The following is a 26,828-nucleotide window of genomic DNA, read 5'->3' on the forward strand; positions in this document are numbered from 1 at the left end:
AAATGTCTATCAAAATAATCTCATGGTTGATTCAGATTACAATGTTATTAGTTATACAAATGGTTAGGCTCTTGACTCTCTAGATTTAAAATCTCAGGATGGAAAACTGAGGTTGCAAATGGTCTAGATTCCCTATCTTTATTCTTCAGCTTCTTCTCATACCATAAAATAGGACACATTAACCTCATTTAAAGGTGGTTCTTCAATTAAGTATGCTTTCAACTTTATTACTTTGATTTCTAGATCCCTAACTTCCTTATTTGCATTTCCTGGTTTCTGTTATATCCAGAAGTACCACAGAGAAGATAATATCCCTGACCTTGTCCTATATCTTACGTTTGTGATCGAGTCTTAGGGCAATGCCACTGACAATCTGAGGCAGGATAGAGAATCTCTGAGGAAAGTTAAGAATGACTGCCTTGGCTATCCAGTTGTTTTTTTTTTTTAATTGGAGTATAGTTGATTTTTTTATAGTTAATTTTTGGGGGCTTCTCTGGTAGCTCAGTTGGTAAAGAATCTGTCTGCGATGCAGGAGACCTGGGTTGGATCCATGGGTCCAGAAGATCCCTTGAAGAAGGAAATGGCAACCCACTCACTCCAGTATTCCTGCCTGGAAAATCCCATGGACAGAGGAGCCTAACGGGCTTATGGTCCATGGGGTCACAAGAGTTGGACACAACTTAGCAGCTAAACTACCACCATAGTTGATTTATAATGCTGTGTTAGTTTCAGGTGTACAGCAAAGGTGTACAGATGTATATACATATAATCACCTTTCTCAAAGGCTCTTTTCCCATATAGGCCATTACAGAGTATTGAGTAGAGTTCCCTGTTCCATACAGCAGGTTCTTATAGCTATCTATTTTATATATAGTAGTGTGTATATGTTTGTTCCAGTCTCCCAATTTGTCCCTCCCTCTCTTATCCCTTAAGGGAGCATAAGCAAAAACTGAGTAATTCATCCAAAGTAGATTATACCTAATTCCACATAAACATGGTAATTCCAGTTTGTAACCACTTTGTTCTTTCATATTTAGATCATCACATTTGTAGATATAGAAAATAAAATTGTATATCTAAGCTAGGACGGCTTCCCATATATTTCATAAGGAAACAACACTTGATCTCTCAAAGCAACTGAATACACTTGGGAAATGTCCCTACCTGTCTTTAAATAGTGCACTGTTAATTCCTTTCCTACGAAGCAGGTCTTGTGGCCCATAGGGTGTGTCTTTGCATTTAGAGTCTGTGTCACAGAGTAGGGTTTGCAGGAACGGGAAGAATCCAGTACTAGGAAGGTTTCGAGGTGCAAGGTAACCTGAAAGTCAAAAAAAAGCAAACAGTAATTAAATCACTATGATGTTTCCTTGGGAAGGGAAAGAAGTGCAGTAATTATTTTGTGAAATTATCTTCTGGATTATGACTGTTTGGGTCCCCTATGTATCAAAAGACTTTAAAATGCGTGAAGAATGCTGCAAGAATGTTTGCCAGAGTGAAAACAATAAATCCATATTATATTATCCATATAGTAAAATACAATGCAACCAATAAAAATGTCAAATAATATAGATATTTATAATACATTGCTAATTTAAAAGAGTAGATCAGAAAACAGTATGACCAGAATAGCCATATTTTTTTAAAAATATATAAATACATGTAGTATATTAAAAAATCTGGAGCAGGACTTCCCTGGCGGTCCAGTGGTTAAGACTCTGTGCTTCCACTACAAGGGAAGTGGGTTTGATCCTTGGTCAGGAAACTAAGATTCCCACATGGCAGGTGGCAAGGTCAAATAAACAATAATTAAGTTCTAATAATAAAAATAAAAAATAAGTTCATTCTTTAAGTCTATGAGTTTGTTATTTTGTAAACAAGTTCATTTGCATCATTTCTTTTGAATTGGAGGAATGTTTTTTCCTTAGTGATAGATTTCACATGACCTTGTTTACTTTCATTTGACTATGTATTAACTATTTTTTCCTACAATATAAATATCTTCTTTTGTAATCAAAGGCATTACATATGCAGCTAATCTTCCAGATACAGGAAATATTTTTGATGTCCTCAAAATTTAACATAATAGCAAATTAATTATCCTATACACACAATATTTTCTTCATATTTAAAAACCAATAATAATGATATGAATGAATATGCAGATTTTCCCTAATATTAAAGACACAAGTATTGTAGCAGTTAACAGGTTTTGTAATCTTAAACATTTGCTTTATAAAATATGATGATGGCATACACATGAGTTAAGACAATAGGCAAGCTGTGAATTACAAATCTTTTCACAGTTTAGGTTTGGTAATAAAACACTAGCTTCTTCCCTTTGGGGAATACAGATACAATGAACTTTCAAAAAATGTTTAGAAACCATGAGGATAATTCTGACCAAAGACTGAAAAGTGAAACCTTAAGTTTCTCATGAACCTGTTAAAACTAGTGGCAGTACAGATGTTTTCATTATAAACACAAAGAAAAATTTTTTTAAAAAAAAAGAAAAAATAGTAAGAGCAATGAGGCTAAGTATGCATTATTAATAGAAAGAATAATAAGTAGAAATTTAAGTAACTTAAATACAGATATATGAAAAAAATTGAAAATAATAAGGAAGAGGTAGTAGGAAAGTTGGCCAGGAAATAAGAAAGGAGGAAACAAAATGGAGAGACTGAAAGATGCAATACTGTAGACTTTGAACATGGTGGAAAGAGCCAAAAGCCAAGGAAAGTGGGCAACCTCTAGAAGCCAGAAAACAGATCCTCCTAGAGCCTCCAGAAAGAATGCAGCCCTGCCAACACCTTTAACTCACAAAGACTAAATAAATCTTGGACTTCTGAACTCTAGAACTGTAACTTAATAAGTTAGTGCTTTTTCTGAGTCACAAAGTTTGTGGTAATTTATTACAGCAGCCACAGGAAAAACTAACACAGTAACACCAGTATGGATTAAAGTTTTGAAAATTCAAACGAAATTGGAAAGAAATCCACCAGACCTCTCATTACTACCTTCTAAGAAGCTTCTTTTTCTGACACCAGAAAGACCAGTGTCTTCCCTAATATTAAACAAGTGATAACTGGAGTGAACCTTCAATGTTTTCATTGTAGCACAATTCCCTGAATAAGCTCAAGAGCAGCAAACTGCCTGTTAGCAGTTCACCTCACTCTGTCATAACATTCTGCCATACAAGACCTCTACAGTTCTGCAGTGGAATTTCACCATGAATAGTAAGTCACCCTGTTACACAGACCCCACCTCGAACCACTCATTCGGGGTATGGGCTTATTCCTAGTCCATCTCAAGCACGTGCAGGGGGTTGTCAGAATGGAAGGCAGATAGAAGGGCTACAGATGATCCCTCTGCCCTAAAGCACTCATCAAGCAGATGGTGTGACTGACCTAGTGCTGAAAACAATGGCAGTTCAGCCATAGGAATAGAGGAATAGAGGAAAAGAAGGGAAAAGATGTCAGGGGAAGAAGATCTAGGAAGAGTGGAACGTTACATCCAGTGTTACTTATTCTGGCACTAATTACAATTTGTAAGTTATTAAAGAAACATTTGAAAGAATTTAAACTTACAACACTCCTTCATGTGATTGATAATAGATATGCCTATTTTATAGGAAAATTCATTAAGGAATCTCTTCAGAAACAAGACCCCATTGTGTTAAAAAAAAGTATAGACAGTCCACATTTCGCAGTTTTTTGATAATTGATATTTAACCTGTTACAATGGGTTCAAGGAAAAGAGGAACTGGCTGACATGTGTACAAAGTTAAGTTAACACAGTGTTGTGCAGAACATGAACTGCCGGAATTATTTATTTTACCATCACCTTTTAACCAAGAACCATATACTCATTAAAATAAGAGAGTCTGTGGAAATAACAATAACACTGATTTATTAAGCACCTATTGTATCCCATGTAGCCATGAAATGTTATTACAGGGAATGGATGCAAACCAAACATTTTTAGTAGTAAACTACCAGTTAACTAAACTTTTAACTAAATCAAATTTAGTTGTCATTGTTTTAAGAATGAAATAGACATTATAAAAAAATCCAGTTTAAGAATTAAAAAAAAAAGAATTTTCAAAAAGATACTTTGTAAAGAATTATGATATCCATCTATACATCTATGTTTATCTAGAAAGAGGATCAAGTTTGGTTTTCCTTTCCTTTGCTGCACAAATGTCCTTATTCAGGACAATATTGGTGTGTGACATTATGTAAAAATAAAAGCAGTAGTTGTCAAAGTGCAAGCCCTGGCCCAACAGAACCAGCATCACCTGGAAACTTATTAGAAATGAAAATTTGAGATCCTACCTCACATCTCCTTAACCAAAACCTTTGGGGATGGGGTTCAGCAATCTTTATTTTAACAAGCCCTCCAGGCAATTCTGATGTACACTAAAGTTTAAGAACAATAAGATTAGATTATTGACAGACTTTATTTTCTTGGGCTCCAAAATCACTGCAGATGGTGACTGCAGCCATGAAATCAAAAGACGTTTGCTCCTTGTAAGAAAAGTTATGACCAACCTGGACAGCATATTAAAAAGCAGAGACATTACTTTGCTGACAAAGGTCCATCTAGTCAAAGCTATGGTTTTTCCAGTGGTCATGTATGGATGTGAGAGTTGGACTATAAGGAAAGCTGAACACTAAAGAATTGATGCTTTTGAACTGTGGTGTTGGAGAACACTCTTGTGAGTCCCTTAGACTGCAAGGAGATCCAACCAGTTCTTCCTAAAGGAAATCAATCCTGAATATCCATTGTAAGGACTGATGCTAAAGCTGAAGCTCCAATAATTTGGCCACCTGATGCGAAGAGCTGACTCATTTGAAAAGACCCTGATGCTGGGAAAGATTGAAGGCAGGAGGAGAATGGGATGACAGAGGATGAGATGGTTAGATGGCATCACCAACTTGATGGACATGAGTCTGAGCAAGCTCTGGGAGTTGGTGATGAACAGGGAGGCCTGGCGTGCTGCAGTCCATGGGGTTGCAAAGAGTCGGACACAACTGAGTGACTGAACTGAACTGAACATTAGATTGCAAACTTTTCCATTAGAGTTAGATAGTAAATATTTTAAGCTGTGGGCCAAACGGGCTCCATCACAAATTCTCAGCCCTGCCATTGTAGCATGAAAGCAGCCATAGACAATATACACATCAATGGGGCAGCTTGTATTCCAATAAAGCTTAATTTACAAAAAAGGCAATGGACTGGATTTGGTTCATAGGCTGTAGTTTGCTGAACCCCCAGTAGGATAACCTCTTACACTTGTCCTTCTCCCTCTCTTGCCTCATTCATTTCTTTAAAAAAAAAAAATGTATTTATTTTATTTATTTGGCTACATCAGCTCTTCTTGAGGGACTCTCTAGTTGTCATGCATGGCCTTAGTTGTCTGTAGCATGTGGGATGCTAGTTTCCTGTTGTCAGTCATTCAATCATGTCTGACTCTTTGCGACCCATGGCCTGCAGCATGCCAAAATTTCTTGTCCTTCATTATCTTCCGGAGTTTCCTCAAACTCATGTCCATTGAGTCAATGATGCTATCCATCTCATCCCCTGTCACCTCCTTCTCCTTGTGTCCTCAATCTTTCCCAGCATCAAGGTCTTTTCAAATGAGTTGGCTCCTCACATCAGGTGGCCAAAGTATTGGAGCTTCAGTTTCAGCATCAGTCCTTCCAATGACTATTCAGGGTTGATTTCCTTTAGGGTTGACTGGTTTGATCTCCTTGGAGTCCAAGGGACTCTCAGGAGTCTTCTCTAGCACCACAGTTTAAAGGCATCAATTCTTCAGGGTTCAGCCTTCTTTATGGTTCAACTCTCACATCCATACATGACACTGGAAACCCCATAGCTTTGACTATACGGACATTGTTGGCAAAGTGATGTCTCTGCTTTTGAATACACTGTCTAGGTTTGTCATAGCTTTTCTTCCAAGGAGCAAGCGTCTTTTAATTTCATGGCTGCAGTCACCATCAGCAGTGATTCTGGTGCCCAAGAAAATAAACTCTGTCACTGTTTCCATTTTTTCCCCACCTATTTGCCATGGGGCCAGATGACATGATCTTAGTATTTTGAATGGGATCAAACCTGCATCCCCTGCTTTGAAAGGCAGATTCTTAATCACTGGACCACCAGGGAAGTCCCTCGTTCATTTCTTGCTTGCACTCATCCTCACTCCTTCTTTTCCTCTTCCCTTGTCTCAACTAATCTGCTTACTATTCCCTTTTCTCTATTTCTCAGTCTTTTGTCTTTCCTTTCCACACACCACCTTCTTGTTGCAATTTCTTCTTTTCTCTCTTCCTCCTGCTACTGCCCTTTCTCTCACCTAGCCCTCTATCTCTTTACTGACTGATATAGCCACAAATGCATTTTCCCCAACATCCTCTCTTATTCTTTTTTCTTTTTCACCACTACAGAAGGACTTTTGCCCACTTCCATAATAAATTCAGGAGCTTGTTGCTCACTGGCACTATCTATAGAAGTACTATTTTCTACTTATTGTATTTTTAGAGAAAGAAATGTCACAGCCTTTTTGGTAATGAAGCTACTTCCATTTGACATCATTAGGCTCAGAAAGCATTCTGTAGGCTGCCTTGGTGACATTTGTAAATATTATAATAATGGTAGAATTGGAGAACTTCCACTGTGTTTCTTTGTGTTTTTCTCAAAGCAGGTCAGAACCCAACCTAGGTGATTTTTTGTGTTTTCAGGTGAAAGGAATTTGTTCTTTACCCTAGTGAAGAGATGAATGATAAATTTTGGAATAAAATACTGACTTCTAAAAATATGGAGTTATTCATTTGAGGGGTTATGTTTTTCTTAACTTTTTGGATACAGGGTCACATTTGTAGAAAAAGTATCAGTACTTCTAAGCAGGCAAATGATAAATCGCCTTGTGAAACACCACAGCAACAATCTGTCACCATGACAAGCACACAAAATGGGACAAACATTCTAGAAACATTACCTACAAATGATCAAATAACCTGATATGAATTAAACAAATATGGGAAAGAAAATGAATCTCAGAAGTAAATATGTAATAATTTATTTAAGTAAGTCTTTTTCTTCTTCTAGTTTTTGAGCAAATTTTCTTCTCAATTACATTGTAAAAGACATATTGAAAATTATGAACGACATAAAACCTGACATTTCAAATTGTCAGGCACTACAGGACTGTCCTTGTTCTCCTCCACATGCACTTTCCACTTAGAGGATCAGCTTGTCCTGATCCTGTTCCCCTGCCCATCACAAGGTAAAATCATATACAGTAGATCTTTCTGACTTCACTCCTTCTGATTTCACTCTTTTTTTTTTTAACCTTCACATCCCAGAGAGACCTTGCATGTGTGCGTGCTAAGTCACTTCAATTGTGTCCAACTCTTTGTGACCCTATGGACTCTGGCCTACCAGCCTTCTCTGTCCGTGGGATTCCCCAGGCAAGAATACTGGAGTGGATTGCCATCTCCTCCAGGGGATCTTCCTGACCCAAGGATTGAACCCACATCTGCTGACATCTCCTGCATTGCAGGCAAGTCTTTACTGCTGAGCCACCAGGGAAGCCGTAGAGGCCTTAGCTTGGGGTTAAATACTGATAAGACTGAGAATCTTCAGAGACATCAGCTCAATAAAATTGCCCTTTTGAAAGACTAAAGAATAAGCTATGTGAAAGAAAGAAAAGTTCTAACATATTTCTTAGCACAATGCTTCGCACATTGTAGGCAATTATTAATTATATTAATAAATGAATCAATGAATATATGAACCCCTGAGGGTCACAGTAAGACAGAATGATTTAGAATTTTAGCATAATATACATTCTTATTATTTGTAAGACAAAGTTTCAAATTTTATCACCCAATTATAGTAACTTCAGAGGATAACAATGGATATATTAACAGTAAGCTCAGTGGATAAGTACAAAGGATAATACTGTATTATATTCATGTATCTTATAAAAGTAGATAGATTGATATTGATTAATGAAATCAATAACATTTATTGTTACAGGCCCTTTAGTTCTTGGTTTCTACAAAAATCTAGCTAGTACACATTGACATTTCTAACACCAACTGCTCAGTTTATTATACAAAGTGAATTCATCCATCATCTATTAAGTAAATGTTTACTGAACAGATACTGTGTGGCTGGCATGAGGAGGTGCTAAGTAAGGTTCATTCTTCTATTAAATTTTCTTTCATTTAAACATTTAAAAATGTAACTCTGGGTTATTTGTGTGTGTGTATGTGTGTGTTTGTGTCTTAGAAAGAAAGCAAATTAATGTCTGATTTCAAAGCTCATCATGGTTTTAGTAAATACAATGCATATAGAAGTCATTTGTTTCCCTGAAGTGTCAGAAACACTATGTATAAAATATAATTGAAAATACACAGTAAAATATTGGTTTAAAAAAAAGATTCACATTTTGACAGAATTAAACAGCTATCATTTCATGTGAACCCCATGACAGTTCTATAGGATAGGTAAGGCAAGTATACACCCACTTCGCAGATAACCTCAGAGAGACCAAACAATTTTACCCAAGGTCACATGAAAAACAAGATGCCAGGGATGGATCTAGGACTATATGATATAGGACAATAATGAAAAAAATATTTTGTTCAGTTAAGTATCAATACATCTTGGAACGAACAGACTGAAACTTTGAAGAACAGGTACCATCTCTGGTTTTGCTGTTGATTCATTGAATTCCTGGGGCAAATTAATCTCTCTATGTCTCTATTTTCACATCTACCAAATTGAGGATAATGGGCCTTGCCACCTCATGGGGCACAAGGAAGATTAATTAGCTAAAGCTTGTGTAAAGTCCTATGAACAGTGAGGAAGGAAAGGCCACACAGAATCATGAGTTACCAATGCCCACTGTTGTTGCAACATTTGTCTAATTCACACACAGTGGCTAGGGCTCTGCTGTTCTGCCTGGTCTCTCATCTCTGTGCTGTGAACCAATGGGTGGATAAGAGGATTGCATGACATGTTTCTCCCCCTAGTAATTCATAACATGTTCCTGTATCAACTGGTGTAGTGCTTCAATTACTGCATCCTCAGTGGGTGTGGTGCCATGACACATCCTTCCTAATTCTCCCCAGACAAGTTTGCTTCACAAGAGCTTTCCCAAGTTCAAATCCATTGGCAAATGTAGACTGTTCCTGGCAGTGAGGGCTGAGGCACAATGCCTAATCCTTAAAGCTGTGGATAAGGAGGTCCTATTCACATAAAGGTTGGCATCTGTATATGTCTAATGGCTAGAGCTCCAATACTTTGGCCACCTGGTGCGAATAGCCAGCTCATTGGAAAAGACCTTGATGCTGGGAAAGATTGAAGGCAGAAGGAGAAGAGGGTGGCAGAGGATGAGATGGTTGGATGGCCAATCAACTGCACTGAATCACCAATTTAATGGACATGAACTTGGGCAAACTCCAGGAGATGATGAGGGACAGGGAGGCCTGGTGTGCTGCAATCCATGGAGTTGCAAAGAGTCAGACATGACTTGGCAACTGACCAACAACAACAAACTGGCTAGAGTTATTGAGAACAAGAACAGACTTTGGGTGACTGAGGTGGCATTCTGCTTGCTGGGATCCTTCCCACATCTCCCACACTCCCTGGAGCTGCTTCTAAGAACTACAGTCAATGGATTTTGAAAGATGCAAAAAATGTCCCTGTGGAGACAATTTTGGGCTCTGGCTATGCCATTGCAGGCATGATAGGAAGTGGGGAACAATTCCTGCCTGCTTTATATCTTTGGCTTATTACTATTATTATTTTTTAATATAACAGGGTGAGGCAGTTTGGACTGGGGATATTGCAATCTCTTTGGATGTTATCTCTTCAGTCCTCAAAGTATGCACTTGAGCTGATGGTCAGTCAAAAGGGCTCCATAACCCACATTACTAAGTTTCTGGAACAGAATGAACAGCCCTTCTTTCTGAATACTAAGGGGACCCTTCTGGGTGATGGCTTCCAAAGGGCATGGTCTGATCTATTCAAATCATAAACAAAATGATTTGATTCAAGGCTAGGACACACAACAGGAACACATATATGCTAGATAATAAACTCCCACATGGACTGACTCTGGAGAAATTTAAAAGTAAGAATCTCCAAATACTATTAAAAAATATTCCCACTTGGCAAAGAATGTTGAATTCTACAATTCATCTTGGATGAGTGGGGTCTGTTTGTCCTGTTAGATGGCCTAACCATAACCAGTACTTTGCTTTTCTGAAACTTGTCTTTTAGGCAGAGAGACTCACAATTGCGTTTTTAAAATCTCCCTGCCATGGTCATTCACAAACAGAATCTTGGCAACAGTTTTATTTGCTTCTAAGTTAAAGTTAAAAGAAAAAAAAAAATTAATCCTAACTCCTCATTTCATTGCAGGACATTCTTCCTATTAAGCTTAATATCTTAATTCTTTCTAGATGTGGTTGACCAGGAGAGAGCCTTCTGGCCTCTGTGATAGGGCTGATACAAAGCTGGGTATACACTGGTATGACTGTGTGGATTGGTCATATCAGCAAGACCTGATAGAGAGGTGGGCTGAGAGCCACTGTGCTGAGCCACATCAGCTGCAGCCTCTCCCCTAAGACAAGCTCCCCTCCCACACAGATCCAGCAATATCAGCTAACATTTAGCAAAAAGAGGGGGTACTCCAGAAGAGTGATGTTTCTTCCAACGCCACCACATCTGTTCTGACTTGTGCAGGAGTTCTGACTGTGCTAATTGTTAACTACACTGCATATCAGCCAGGTACCTGGGTAGTTAACCCCCAAAGCCTGCACTGGAAGAATGAACTGAGGAACTGATTCCTCTCTCCATGTGATGTTTGGGATTGGGGGAGTAGGAAGAAGGGGAGCATCAGGATTTCCATCAACTCTGGGACCAAATGAGTTTAGGACAAAGAATTTATTTCTTTTCTTTTTCTTGTTTCTTAAGGTAGCACTGGCTCCTATCCTGTGAACGAATGTTCCTTGGGGAAACAGTGCCTTAACCCATTTTCTCACGAACTTCCAACTGAAAAGGGACCTGGAACTGGAAAAATTTCCCCCTAACCCCCACCCACCACTTCCAGGAGTGTAATTTTTATGTAATGAAATGTATTGGCTTTGAGTCTCACCGTACTAAATTTCCCTTCACCAAGTTAGCTTAGATAGAGTAAATTCAGCAAACACCCTAGTATTTATTTGTGGGAGTCCATTACAACTGTGCATTACAAACGTGGGAGTCCTTCAGCAAAACCTAAGCCACTGTTTGGAGAAGGGAATTTCATTCCAGAAGGATTTAGGGAGGCTTTTAAAAGTACACACTCTATAATGGAAAAAAATAAGGTAATGAGGAAATCTGAATGAGAACAAACAAAGATTAAGAAAAAACAGAATCAGCACATAATAGGTGCCAAAGGTCTGTATATTATTAGAGGTGGACCACAAATTTGAGTCTGAACGTCCTAAGGAACTGAAAGAAATGATAATTTAGCCAGTTCACAGTATTAATAAAAATAAATAAATTGCTTTGGGAGAGGTACAGCTTTCCCTATATTGAGAGAAATACTAACTCTCAGGCATCAAGAGCTATACTTCAGTAGGTCCTAGAGCATTTGCTCCCACCCAGCACAGGAGCATCTTTGAAAGTGATTAACCATCCAGTAACCCATCCTTAATGGTGAGTGACTGACAAACCCTGAGAGTGTTTGCCACTAAGCAGCAAAGACTGGCAAGAAACTGAGGAGCTGAGCTCCCTTTACCACTTAGTAACAGGGCTCATTTCCAAGTTGGGGCACCATCATCATAGTACTGGTATACAAAATACTGATTAAGGCAATAAAAATAGTGTAAAGCTGTTTGGTATTAGATAGAAACATGTCCCCTGCAAACTCTCCCCCAAATCTTTGCTTATCAGATAACTGGGTTAAGTTCCGAGTTAACTTTTAGGAATTACTTTTTAGGAATTACTATTGTGAGTGAAGTACGGGCCAGGAACAAGAGTTTAAAATTATCTTTTTTAATCCTAGCTTTGCAAGTGACTTACTATGTAACCATGACCTCTACCATGAGTCATTATGCGGGAAAAATAAATCTGGATACCTATCCATCATAACTATTATAAAGTAGAAGAATCTCCTATAAAACATGATTAGCCATGTTGAAGTATTAAGCACTTAAGATGAAAATTATGTTTGAAAATTAAAATGTGATCTCAATAACCCATTAAGAGTTATGACATGGAGAAAAGAACTTCAGTTGTCATCCCTATAGAAGTATGCTACTGATAACTGTTTTTTTATCATTCAGAAATCTGATTCAGTTATGATCACAGAGAATTTTGTGCATTACAGTATAAGAATAAAAGTCAGAGCAATGCATTGCTAGGAGCATTGTATAGAAAAGAATTAGGTCTTATAAAGGCAGAGCTTAGTAACTTCTCTGATTCAATAGATGGTCTTGGGAAGAACAGGATCTGATCACAGGGCTCCAAATCTGATCATTCCTCAACAGGTTGTGTAATATTCAGATCTTTGGTATTCATACTACATCGATTTACAAATGATTCTTGTGACAACCTGCCAGTGGAAAATGTATGTCACAACCTTTTCTTTCAAGCAGTGCTGCTGACAAGTAGGAGTCTCATCTTCTTGTCAAACTTGACTTTATCCTAAGCCAAATATTCTCTTACTAAGACTCCTGCCAATCACAAAGAGACAACTTAAGTGATCTGTGGCTTGCTTTGTAACCCACAACATATTAATGGCCTTCCCCCTCCCTCTCTGTAGAACAACTTTTCATCAAAGCCACTGTCTCATTAGGAGAGAAAAGAGAAAAATTCCCCAGTGGCATTTTCCTAAGTTGTAGAGTCAAAAATATTAACATAGCAACTAGTATTTCATTTTTTTCTAAAAAAAAAAAAGTTCTTTTTTTTTGCTGAAAAGAATGTACCTCAGAAAAATAGAATTGAAATCATGAAACCCTATTTTACACCTATCAGATAGGCCAAAGTTTAAGAAGTCTGACCACACCAAGTGCTGGAGAGGATATGCAGCAATGGAAGCTCTCATCCCATGGTGGGAAAAAGTATGTTAGTAAGCTACACTGTGGAAGTGTAGCAATTCAGGATACCAGGGTTCGATACCTGGGTTGGTAAGATCCTATGGAGAAGGGAATGGCAATCCACTCCAGTAATCTTGCCTGGAGAATTCCATGGACAGAGAAGCCTCACGGGCTACAGTTTGTGGGGTCGCAAAGAGTCGGACACGACTGAGCGACTAACACACACACACACACACACACACACACAGTGGAAAGCATCTGGTCACCTTCAACATCATTGAAAATATGCATAGCTCTAGGTATATATGCTAGACCACATGTGCACACGTGCACAGAGACATAAAAGAATATGCATCACAATACCATCATAAATAAATAAAATGAAGAACTGATATCATCAATGACCAAGGATAAATAGATTGTGATATATCTGTGCATGGAGTACATGGTCAAACTGAATATACTAAAGTTGCATAAATCAACAGAAATAAACATATAAAATGCAATACTGAGGCAAAACATAATATCTAGCTTCAAAAGTATGATGCTAAAGGATGCTAGAGTGGAGTAGCATTTATGTAAATTTTTAAAACCCTGTGGTCAAAAGGCATAAACTTCCAGTTATAAGATAAACAATTCCTGGGGATATAATATATAGACTATAGTTAACAATATTTTATTGTAAAACTGAAAGTTTCTAGCTAAGTAGATCTTAAAAGTCCTTATCACAAAAAAAACCAATTTGTAACCATGTGAGGCAAAGGATGTTAACTCCTTGTGGTGATCATTTAGCAATATAAACATATACTGTGCCATTATGCTGTATAACTGAAACTAATATAATATTATATATCAATTATATCTCAGTAAAACTGGGAAAAACACTTATAGTTATGCCAGGAGACATATAAGATAAACGTTCAGGTAGCACTGTTCATAACAGAAGAAGTAGAAGAACCACTTAATATGCCAGGAAGGAAATTAGCAGAAACAGTTTTCTGCAAAGAATTATAGAATTGTCCCTGATTCCTGATAATGTCCAATTCAGAACAAAGCCCTGCTTCCTAGGACCTGTCTCAGTTATCACCCAAAGTCTAAATCCTACAATAAGTTCTCTTCAACACTCTCTCACTGAGACATAACCACAGTTCCTCATGGCGTGCACTCTCCCTAGTTCCAAGGAGTAATAAACTCAGCTTTTCCAACAACAACAAAATTAAATGAAGTCCAGAAATAATTAAAGCTTTTTATTTCTTAAAAGCAGCAAAATAATATAGTGTAGTCAGGTATAAAAATACACAGTAGAAAATATAAGCATGGGAATGTTACACACTGGGTTAATGACAATGGTTTCCTTTAGGAAGGGAAGGAGGGAGACAGAAAGGAAGGGAGAGAAAATGATGCTGGAGGTTTACACAGGCCCTCAATGGTACCTTAGGGTTTGATCTCTTTTAAACAACAACCAAAAAATTCTTAAAAATACGACATAAAAATGCTACGGTTTGATAAAGTTAGGTAGTGGATATGTGAATGTGTCATTTTTTTTTTTTCCCAATGGGTTTAAAATACTTCACACCTTTATTTTAATGATAATATGTTGGAATTACATTAGATTCAGATATGACTTAGAGACTAAAACACCACCACCACATTAGGGTTGAACTAGGGGGTTTTCCCAGGTGGCACAGAGGTAGAGTCCACCTGCCAAGCAGGAGATGTAGGTTCAATCTCTAGGTCAAGAAGACACCCTGGAGAAGGAAAGGGCAACCCACTCCACTATTCTTGCCTGGGAAATCCCATGGACAGAGGAGCCTGGCGGCCTACAGTCCATGGAATTGCAAAAGAGTCAAATACAACTTAGTGACTAAACAACAACAGTAAGGAGGAGGTTTTAGTTACTGAAGTACCAGAGAAAACTCATTATAATGCAATTTTACTCACAAGCCAGTTTAAAAATAGCTTAAAGCAATGCTCTTTGAATTGATAAATTCTATCCACTTTTTGTGGATGCTGTAACTCACTGACATAGGTTTCTTGCTTACTGTCCTTGCCCTGTGTATTATGACACTAGTTGAAAATCTCTCGTCCTGAGAGGCATGGCTAATTCATAACTCATTAAATGTATGACTCTAAACTGTTCCTTATATATTACCTCCATCTTCTCTCCAGTGAGCATCATTTGCTATTGTGTTTACTCCATTACCAAGCTTAATTAAGTCCTTCAAGAGTTTCTCATAATCCTCCAAACATGTTTGGCAAATATATACCATTTATTTGCATTGCTTCTGAATTATTAATAAATATGTTTTTAAATTGTTCCTAGGTTTCTAAAATTCATTTCACTCTTTAAACTGATTGCCATGCTCTCTAGATTTTTGCTTACCTTATTTGGTTTTTGGAACTCTCTGGGGATCTAACCATTTACCTACTATTAAGTTCAAAAGTGACACTGTTAGTCGCTCAGTTGTGTCCAACTCTTTGTGACCTGAAGGACTGGGTTCTGCCGGTCTCTTCTGTCCATGGGATTCTCCAGGCAAGAATACTGGAGTAGATTGCCATGCTCTACTCCAGGGGATGTTCCCCACCCAGGAATCAAATCTGAGTCTGCTACATTGTGGGCTACTCTTTACCATCTGAGCCACCAGAGAGCCTCACTATTAAGTTATACTGCAACTTATTTCGGAGAAGGCAATGGCACCCCACTCCAGTACTCTTGCCTCAAAAATCCCATGGACAGAGGAGCCTGGTAAGCTGCAGTCCACGGGGTCGCACAGAGTCGGACACAACTGAAGCCACTTAGCAGCAGCAGCAGCAGCAGCAACTTATTTAAAGAACCCTACATTCTGAGCCTTGTGGGAAGATCACAACAGAGTGCCAACCACTGGCTTTCCCAACTGCAAATATTCAGTTAATTCTTTCAAGGAATTGCAGCAGGTTAGAAAGACATAACTTAATTTATTAAAACTATACCAAGAATACCCAGAAGAACTGTACAAAAAAGATCTTCACGACCCAGATAATCACCATGGTGTGATCACTCACCTAGAGCCAGACATCCTGGAATGTGAAGTCAAGTGGGCCTTAGAAAGCATCACTACAAACAAAGCTAGTGATGGAATTCCAGTTGAGCTATTTAAATCCTGAAGTATGATGCTGTGAAAGTGCTGCACTCAATGTGCCAGCAAATTTGGAAAACTTAGCAGTGGCCACAGCACTGGAAAAGGTCAGTTTTCATCCCAATCCCAAAGATAAGCAACGCCAAAGAATGCTCAAACTACCGCACAATTGCACTCATCTCACACATTAGTCAAGTAATGCTTAAAATTCTCCAAGCCAGGCTTCAGCAATACATGAACCATGAACTTCCAGATGTTCAAGCTGGTTTTAGAAAAGACAGAAGAACTAGAGATCAAATTGCCAACATCCACTTGATCATCAAAAAGCAAGAGAGTTCCAGAAAAACATCTATTTCTGCTTTATTGACTATGCCAAAGCCTTTGACTGTGTGGATCACAATAAACTGTTGAAAATTCTGAAAGAGATGGGAATACGAGACCATGTGACCCATCTCGAGAAACCTGTATGCAAGTCAGGAAGCAACAGTTAGAACTGGACACGGAACAACAGACTGGTTCCAAATAGGAAAAGGAGTATGTCAAGGCTGTATATTGTCACTGTGCTTATTTAACTCACATGCAGAGTATATCATGAGAAATGCTGGGCTGGATGAAGTACAAGCTGGAGTCAAGATCTCCAGGAGAAATATCAATAACCTCAGACATGCAGATGACACCACCCTTATGGCAGAAAGTGAAGAAGAACTAAAGAGCCTCTTGATGAAAGTGAAAGAGGAGAATGAAAAAGTTGGCTTAAAGCTCAACATTGAGAAAACGAAGATCATGGCATCTGGTCCCATCACTTCATGGGAAATAGATGGGGAAACAGTGGAAACAGTGGCAGACTTTATTTTTCTGGGCTCCAAAATCACTGCAGATGGTGATTTCAGCCATGAAATTAAAAGATGCTTACTCCTTGGAAGGAAAGTTATGACCAACCTAGACAGCATATTAAAAAGCAGAGACATTACTTTGCCAACAAAGGTCCATCTACTCAAGGCTATGGTTTTTCCAGTAGTCATGTATGGATGTGAGAGTTGGATGGTGAAGAAAGCTGAGCGCCGAAGAATTGATGCTTTTGAACTGTGGTGTTGGAGAAGACTCTTGAGAGTCCTTTAGACTGCAAGGAGATCCAACCAGTCCATCCTAAAGGAGATCAGTCCTGGGTGTTGATTGGAAGGACTGATGTTGAAGCTGAAACTCCAGTACTTTGGCCACCTCATGCGAATAGTTGACTCATTGGGAAAGACCCTGATGCTGGGAAGGACTGGGGCAGGAGGAGAAGGGAACGACAGAGGATGAGATGGCTGGATGGCATCAACAACTCGATGGACATGAGTTTGGGTAAACTCCGGGAGTTGGTGATGTACAGAGAGGCCTGGCGTGCTGCGATTCATGGGGTCGCAAAGAGTCGGACACGATTGAGCAACTGAACTGAACTGAATACCAAGTGAGCTGCTTGGGAAGTCATTGCTTTTTCTTGCTAAAGGAAAAATGTGCTCACACCTAATGTGAATTCCCAGGATCTCTCTCCTCACATTTTAGAAGCAGGTTAGCCATTAGCCAGCTGGCAGCTCTTTAAAGATATTCTCACAATTACTGGTAAATGATACAACGTTGTTAGTGAGTCAGTTTCATTCTGCAATCTCTTCAGATTTTTTTAAATGATAACCAAGTTAAGCAAGGCCATTTCAATTCCCCAGACTCTTTTAGCTTTCACTACCACTCAGGTCAGTGGTCTCCACCATCATGCAGACAAGAGTAGTATAAGATCATGAAGCACAGTGTTTAGCTTGGACTGTCTGAGGCAGAACTGACCTAAGAGATTTTACCACATGGATGCTATCGTGGAATTCCTGTTACTCTTTTAAATTGTGGGAAATTTTGTCTTTAAAATGGTTGGATGGTATCACCGACTAGATAGACGTGAGTTTGAGCAAACTCTGCGATAGTGAAGGATAGGGAAGCCTGGCATGCTGCAGTCCATGGGATTGCAAAGTCAGATACAACTTACTGACTGAATAACATTTAATACATTTAAACACATTAATACAACTTAATAAAGGAAATCAGTCCTGAGTATTCACTGGAAGGACTGATGCTGAAGCTGAAGCTCCAGTACTTTGAACACCTGATGTAAAGAGTTGATTCAGTGGAAAAGACCCTGATGCTGGGAAAGACTGAAGGCGGGAGGAGAAGGGGATGACAGAGGATGAGATGGTTGGATGGCATCACCAACTCAATGGACATGAGTTTGAGTAAGCTCCAGGAGTTGGTGATGGACAGGGAAGCCTGGTGTGCTGCAGTCCATGGGGTCACAAAGAGATGGACACGACTGAGTGACTGAACTGAACTGAATACATTTTAATGTTAACTTAATGTTCAATTTAATATTTAAAAACTTAATACATTTAAGTGTATGTATGTTTGTATATATATTATCATTTATTAAATAGTATTTTGAAAATATATTTGTGTGTTTACATGTTACATACACACATGCAACACACGTGTCTTTAGCAGAGCCCAGGAGAATGCAAGAGGGGATATTGACACAGGGGACAGACAGGCGTTTAGGAAGAAGAGATTCAGAATGGAGTTTTGTCCCTCTGTGAAATCAGTAGAGGAACTTGAAGTTTCTAACACAAAGTCAGTGTCAAAAAGGCCCTGAATAAATTTCTGTTACTAGACTATTGGAACTGTCCTCATTATGAGTGTTACACAAGTTGTGTAGACCTCAGATAAAGATAAGAATCCCTCTTAGCAAGTCCACATGCAGATAGGTGCTATGCTTAATTAACATTTTAATGCCGTCTTTTCTGCGCAGGCTTCCCATCTTCAGGATAAAGTCTAAACTTCAGCATTGAGTAAAACTCCTGCAAGCCCCCACCCTCTACTAATTTCCAACCTCAGGATGGCTCTCCCAACTAAGAAAAATAATTTTATTTCTGTTTTGCAATAAGACTTTATAATTGTGCCATAGAGTTTACAGGAATATAGGCCCAAGGAATTTTAATATTCCTTGTTCAACTGTTTGCCTTCTTTCTCTTCACTGTGTCCAGCCTGAAGGTCTTAAGGCTGCACTGAGGGGAAATAAGGATCAATGACCCATGAAGAGGTAAGATGAGGCTCGCACATAAACACCAGGTCTGTTTGTTCCACACACAGCCCCTTGCTAACCACCAGTCCTGTAGTTCTTAGAATATATAATCAGTTATATCTCCCTGAAGAGTTGGCTCAAGAGGGTGTCTTTTTCAGGTGTTGCTAGTGTTAAAGAACCCGCCTGCCAATGCAGGAGACATAAGAAATGCAGTTTTGATCCCTGGGTTGGGAAGAGCCTCTGGAAAAGGAAATGGCCACTCACTCAATTATTCTTGCCTGGAGAACCCATGGACGGAGGAGCCTGGTAGGCTACAGTCCATAGGACCACAGAGAGTCAGACACGACTGAAGCAACTTAGCACACACACAACATGTAACTATTTGTAACTCTAATGTGTTTTAATGCTCTTTAGCTTTAAAAGTACATTTACAAATAACATCACATTTGAGCCTCATTCACATGACTATGGAAGCTAAACATCATTTCTCCTTTAATGGATTGGTTATTAAAAGCTCAGTGGACATTTGTAAATAAACAAAGTAGAAACTTTAAACTACAAGTTGTGGTTCCAAATCTCACACTGTTTCCCCATATCATTTACACTGTGTGATCTGAAAGCTGATTGAAGTATAGAAGAACCTACCTCTAATTAAATCTCTTTCTAACTTGCCTATTATGATAGGCATTTCTACAGATATGTGTGCTTTTAAACCAGATTAATGGATTATGTGACTGAGACACTGGGTATCTGACAAATCCACAGGGATTACTGCCTGTTAGTCATTAACACGGGCTTCCCTGGTGGCTCAGACGGGTAACATGTAGAGTCACCTACCAGAGAACAGGTCTCTGTGGCAATGAATAGTGCAAAGTGAAAGTTTGACAGAGAAAGGAAGCTGGTAACTGTCTTAAGCATGAGACTGTCCCTAAATAGGACATTAGAATTATAGCTCTAGATTCAATACAGAAGTGTCAGAGAGGGCTGGAATGATTCATGGAAGTCAGGGAGAGAGGCTGGGAGTGTCCCATGGTCTGAAAACACTAATTGTCTTTGGAAATCAAAAGTGATTATGTGTCAAAGTCCCTTTACACTGGACAACCGGAAAGAATTTGCAAGAGAGAGAGGAAAAAAAAAAAGAAACTAACCACACTCAGTTGTCCTTTGGGTAAGTGTAATACAGGATTTCATTATTTCTCTAGAGTGTGCTAAGTAGAAGTCCTACATACTTTACCAATCTTGGTGCTCTCTTGAGGACAAGGAGGTTGAAACCCACAGGTCAGATGGGTATACTGAGGCAGAGAGTGGCATGTCAAGTGGTTTAGAATATGTATTCAATCTAGTGACTAAGGTAAATGGGATTTCATGCTGAATGCCTTAGTTTTAATTGTGACACATATTTTCCCCTTAAACCGTCATTTCAAAATGGAAATATTTTTGGTATGACTTGGTCTTTATGATTTTCATGTTTACTATTATGGGGTTTCTCTTTTTACATTTTACTTCCCTTATAAAGAATATTTTCAATCTGTACCTAAAACATCAATATGTAACTTACATATGAATCACAGCTTAGGCTTACAGACAGCATTCTTTCAGACACCATAAAATGTGTGATGACCGTTTATTTATTAAATGTCAATCTGAGCCACAACTAAATAGTTTATTGTCTTACTACTCAAACAAAATGGTTGCAGTCATCTTCCTGTAATTCTTTAAAATAAAAAATGGAAAATTAGAGAAGGAGCTACAAATGCTAAGGTCAAAGACAGTCTTCTGCTGATCTGAAATGGCTGTATAAAAAGCACACATATCTATAGAAATGCCTATCATAATAGGCAAGTTAGGAAGAGATTTAATTAGAGGTCGGTTCTTCTATACTTCAATCAGCTTTCAGATCACACAGTGTAAATGATATGGGGAAAGAGTGTGAGATTTGGAACCACAATTTGTAGTTTAAAGTTTCTGCTTTGTTTACTTACAAATATCACTGAGTTTTTAATACCCAATCCATTTTCAACTAAAGGCCAAATTAAAATATTTAACTCTCAAAAGAGGGAGCTAGGTCAGAAACTTTTCATAATTATTATTCCAATTACATAAAAAGCAATGTACCAATTTGATCCCAGGAATGCATGGATAGTTACAACTCTCCATGAAGGTCAATTTGCCCTACTGGTAAAGTTTTATGTGTATACACGCCATATATAGATAGGATGGTTGGAGTAGAAGCTCAAAAAATATAGCTGAATGGACAAATGAACAATACAGTGTTTGGTGCCTATAGAAGAAGCTAATGCTGTGACAGCCACACTTGAATTACAATGAGCTCGCTGTATTTCAGATGTGCTAGACTTTCACTGTTGTAAATACTAACTGAAATGAAGTGAACCAGATCAAGATTTCAAAATCTGTTTGGCAACAGGTTATAATAAGGATTTGTATGATGCTAGCTCCAGTTTCATCACTGCATGACTTTAGCTAATTTGATTTCACCTCCTCTTTTCTTCAGAGACAAAAAGGAGGCAACAGCATCTACTTTGAGTGATATTGTTAAGATCAAATGAGATGTTGTATGTAAAAGCTCATCCATAGTCCTGGGCATAATAAATGTTAATTCCTCAAACATAAATATTTCTTATAATGGGATTTACTTCAGCAAAACCTGGCCTAAGCTAATTTGCTTTTATATGGAGCAATTCTGTCTTCTTCCTTTTAATATTATATACACAAGCATAAGTTTCTCCCTTCTGTTTCTCCCTTCTATAACTATTCATTCTATAGATAGTTTAGCACTTGTTAGAGTGCCTGTTGGGCACAGTTACTACGAAGGGTGAAATTAGAAGGGAAGAGGAAGGGCAGAATTGTCTAACGAAGCGTCATTCTGCTTCCACAAGGAAATTCAAGCACATAGGCACTTGGAGAATCAAGAAATATGTAACTGACAGACCTCAAATGTAAATGAAAAATAACATTATGTAATTTTAATATTAATATAAAACATAAAAGATAATAATGGTGGCAGAAGAATCAGGACACCAGGATTAAAGACAAGACAAGTGACAGTAAAGCAGGGAGAGAGTAAGGAATGGGAAAGATTTAAGCTATAAAAGGAGAGCATTTGTTCAGCTAACCTATCCTTCTGGTCAGAATCCAGTGCTGTCAGCAGTGCACCATTTTTAGGAGGAGGCTGGCAAAAACCATTGTGTCTGATCAAAGGATCCAAAAGTTAATGGATATATATAGCCTATATTTTTAAATACATCAGGATACAGTAGGTTGTATATTCATTAATTTTAACCTAGCAACTATCTTTAACTTTTGAGGTTAATTCAAACCTAAAATCCAGAGGCTATTAGTTAACTTTTGAAGTTCCCAAATCAGGAATACACAGCCCTTGGATATTTAAATCTAAATGAAAAACTTTAGGAGGACCTGAGCCAAGGTGGCATTTTGCAAAGGCAATGCTTCTCTGGCCTTAACTTCAGTCAGTCCTAGAATGTGTCAGGTAGTACAAGGGACATCAGAAGTACATTTTCATCAATGTAATGAATGCTGTTCAAGTTGATATGGCTTGGCTAGAAACAGTGCAAATGCACTTCCACATTTACATGAACAGAGTGTAAGAATCACCAGACGGTAGGCTGGCGTTTCCATTCAGCCTTGTGCTCCAACACCAACCAGATGATCCTGGGGCAAATGCCCACTGCTACTAAACGAGTGCTGCATATGTCTCCAGGGTACCTTTCTGGCAAGGTCCTTGTCAGAGTGCCTGTAACTACAAAGATCTGGGACTGCACTGAGCTTCATGAACAGTTTCGTGTGACCTCTTTTTTGCATGTTTGCTAATAAATGTTTTTATGGATGGCAAACCACAAACTTGTTTTCGGTATAAATACACCAACTGCCAGCAAGGTTGTCAGGGAAGGAACCCACAGAGCTCATTTCTCTCCAGCTATCAGACAATTATTCCCATTGTCTACCAAGAAGATCCTAACAACCATTAAAGGCCAAATTGGCTTAGGAAATTCTAAACAGACGGGAAAGCACAAAGTAGCAAATATTTATTCAAATGGTTGACTAGAAATCCAGATCTTTAGGTTCCATTTAGACCACAAATTTATTCTTTGTGCCCACCTCTGGGCTGCGTATTAGGAGCAAATATAGATATGGAAAATAAAATTCTTAACCTAAGTGGGCATACAGGCTTTCTGTGTGTGTGCTCACACAAGTGCACATGTATGTGTGTTGTGTGTGAGGGGCTCAAGAAGATAGAAAAGAGAAAAGCTTGTGTCTGAACAGTTACAATTGGTCTAATGCTTGCTATGACAATGAGGTTGTACACTGCATGTGCTATTAAAGTATGAAATTTGGACTCCTAATACCATTTGTTGGCAGGGGGTAATGTGGACAGGAGGGGGTTAGAGAAGTGGTACCTGCCGTGAGTTGTGAAGGACAACTTGGAGCTAGCCGAGAGAATGACAAAATAGGGAGAGAATAATATATGCAAAGGCATAACTGTAAGAAAGCCCTTGAGGAATCTGAAGTACAATAAAACCCCATGATAATGCAATAACTTGAATTCAGATGCAAAACATTGGCTCACCAGGTCATTTCATTATGCCTGGAAAACAGGCTCCTGCATTTTACATGGCTGAATATTCTGGACCCCACTTCTGATGCTATGGCAGGATTTCTTTTAGTTCACTGAAAGTGGTTAGAGTGTGAAGTACGTGGCTGTGAGTGATGGGGAGAGGCTCACGGCCAGAGATGGCACTGAAGAATTAGGTCAGGGCATGATTATAACAGGACTTAGGGTGGCATGTGACAGTCTGGATATTAACCTGAAAGTAAGGTTGAGTCAGAAGGATATAAAGCATGGAGGCAGTGTGTATAGATATGCATTTAGAAAAATAATTGGCATCAGGATAAATGATAAACTGAAGGGGCTAAGACAGGGAGATGCAAACCAGATAAAAAGCTATTGTAGTTAGAGCAAAGGAACAGGATGATGATGATGATAAGGCAGTGAAGGTGGAAATGGAGACAAGAAAATTTCAAGAGACATTTGGAAGAAAAAACTGAGATCACCTGGTGACTAAAGGATGTGAGTGAAGAGGAAAAATGGTTACCATTTTACAACTTTGGGTGACATGGAGGATAGTAGATCCATTCCCCACATTATGAAATGGTCAGTCGGAAAGAAGGAGAAGGTAGAGAGTTTAGTAACAGATTTGTTTAACACTTTTAACTAAGCCACATTTCTTAATTACCTCTCTTTGGGTATTGCAACTGGGTTAGTCTAACATGACAAGAACCATTAGATTTCAAAGCTAGACCTGAGTGGGATTAGATTCATTTATCATGAGTTGACTGGGAGATTTGGAAATGGAGCTGTCAGAGGCTTAGTCTGGGGATATCTGTCATTACAAAAAAGTAGAATTTTAATAAATGGGAGAAGGCAAAATTTATTTCATTAAAGGAGAAGGAAATGAGAGTGAAGACAAGTGTTCTTGGAAGAAGCCTGTTAACTCCGAGTTATGGCCCTGCGTTTGTCATTGGTCATGCTGAACAACGTTGGTGATGGAACACAGAGGCTCTCAAATGAGCAAATGGGGATTTGGTGCTTTAGGGGAAACTTCAATGGTGCGCTGATGTAGTCATTCCATAAAGCATTGGTATATCCATCCATCCAATAAATATGTATTGAATGTCTGCTAAGAGCCATACATACTGAAAGAGTTGGGAGAGGTTAGACAAATTTTAAAAGAAAAGCAACAACAAATCTTGGTCAGAACACTCAAAGACGCAGACCTCCATTCTATACGGAATCCAGAGATATGACAGGAATAATTAAAGTGAATTAACACCTACTCAGGGTAGACTGGGGCTTCCCCAGTGGCTCAGTGGGTAAAGAATCTGCCTGCCAATGCAGGATACAAACAGGAAATGCAGGTTCAATACCTGGATCTGGAAAATCCCCTGGAGGAGGAAATGGCAACTCACTCCAGTATTCTCACCTGAAAAAAATCCCATGGGCAAAGGAGCCTGACAGGCTACAGTCCACAAGGTCACAAAGAGTCAGATACAACTGAGCGACTAAGCACAAGCACTGGCTTGACTGGACTGTTTTTAGCTATGGCTCACATTTTTTGTTTTTTCTGAAGGTTTACTTATGTTCAAATAAGCTCCTTGTAAACCATATATATATATATATTGCTTATTTTTTCATGATACTCATATTCCTTCTTCTAAGAATGGGAAAAGAGCATGTCAAAAGGAGAAGAGTGACTGCTATGACTCTAAAACTATTAGGAATCTTTATGTTTAAGAAAATCAAGACAAATGCTAGCAAAAATATGATAGTAAAACAAAGACTCCCTTTTACAGATCAGTGTGCAGGCCAGAAAGCCTCCAAATATTTCTGCTCTCAGAAAATATTTTTTCATCAATTTAATTCTGTGTGATTGCTGTCTAGGGCCTACTGGAGGAAGTAGAATTCTTTCAAATGTTGGTTCCATTAAAATGTACTTGGCTTCACAACTATAAACCCTCGATGCAGCAATCTTTATTGCCTCCAGTTTTAAAGTATAGACTCAAAAAGAGAAAAGTTCCATTAATAGTGACTGTCGCTAAAGATTACAGGACAAATCTCACATTAAGAGGATTTTACAATGTGCTTTTCTTGGCACAATTTCACATACATGATCTAGTACATAAATATAGAAACCAATGAACAAGTTATATCCTTTCTCAGATCTTAGGATAATTTAGAATGGCAGAACTAAGGTAAGAACCATTGATTTCTTTTTTGTCTCAAGCGCTGGATCAATGATTCTTACAGCATGGACTGTAATAAATAAGTAGTGTCATGTGGGTAGTAAACGACTGATATTTTCATAGCTTTAGCTTGTGTCTTAATTTTTTCCCCAGTAGCAACATGATATGTATAACAAATGCATCATGGAACCTGAGTTCAAGCCTGAAGCTCTTCCATTTAACAGCTGTCTAAACTTGGGAAAGTGATCTAATCATAATAATCTTTTCTAGAGCATTTACTGTATATTTCTATAGACTATAGGCATTCTTCTCTATAATATCACAAACTATCTTACGACATGCTGTCATATTAGATGTGCCATATTAACTCCCCCAAAAATGCTCTGAGGTAGATACTATGATTATCCACATTTTCCAGATGAAGAAATAGACTCAGAGAAGTTAAGTGATTTCTCAAGGTCAAACTGGAACTTGAATTGAGCACCCCAAACAAAGGTCCATGGGTTTGGTCGGTAGGCTCTATTTGTGATTCTGAGAATTTTGATTTTCTCATCGGTAAACTAGAAATCATAGTCGTGAATCTCCCAGGATTTTTACAAGAATTATTATAAAACGCAATATTACCTTAAAAGGGGATTACTGTTATAGTTGTTGTTCTATTCTCTGATTCCCAGATTGAAAGATAGGGGACTGCTTTTTTTCCTTTGTCCCCCAAATTCAATCCCCCCCACATCCTACTGA

The 26,828-nt window shown here is 38.5% G+C and overlaps 1 protein-coding gene across 2 annotated transcripts in view; it reads right to left on the reverse strand.

Moving 5' to 3' along the window:
- The window catches only part of ABCA12 (ATP binding cassette subfamily A member 12), a 182,923-nt gene that overhangs the window by 124,192 nt on the left and 31,903 nt on the right, over window positions 1–26,828 (reverse strand). For both annotated transcript variants that reach the window (XM_081583043.1, XM_081583044.1), the window contains exon 3: window positions 1,165–1,318. In XM_081583043.1, the coding sequence (XP_081439169.1) occupies window positions 1,165–1,318 (154 nt within the window). The remainder of the gene's footprint in view (window positions 1–1,164; window positions 1,319–26,828) is intronic.

This window comes from Giraffa tippelskirchi, chromosome 3, assembly GCF_054371585.1.
Source record: "Giraffa tippelskirchi isolate mGirTip1 chromosome 3, T2T-mGirTip1v1.2.pri, whole genome shotgun sequence".
Taxonomy (NCBI): Eukaryota; Metazoa; Chordata; class Mammalia; order Artiodactyla; family Giraffidae; genus Giraffa; species Giraffa tippelskirchi.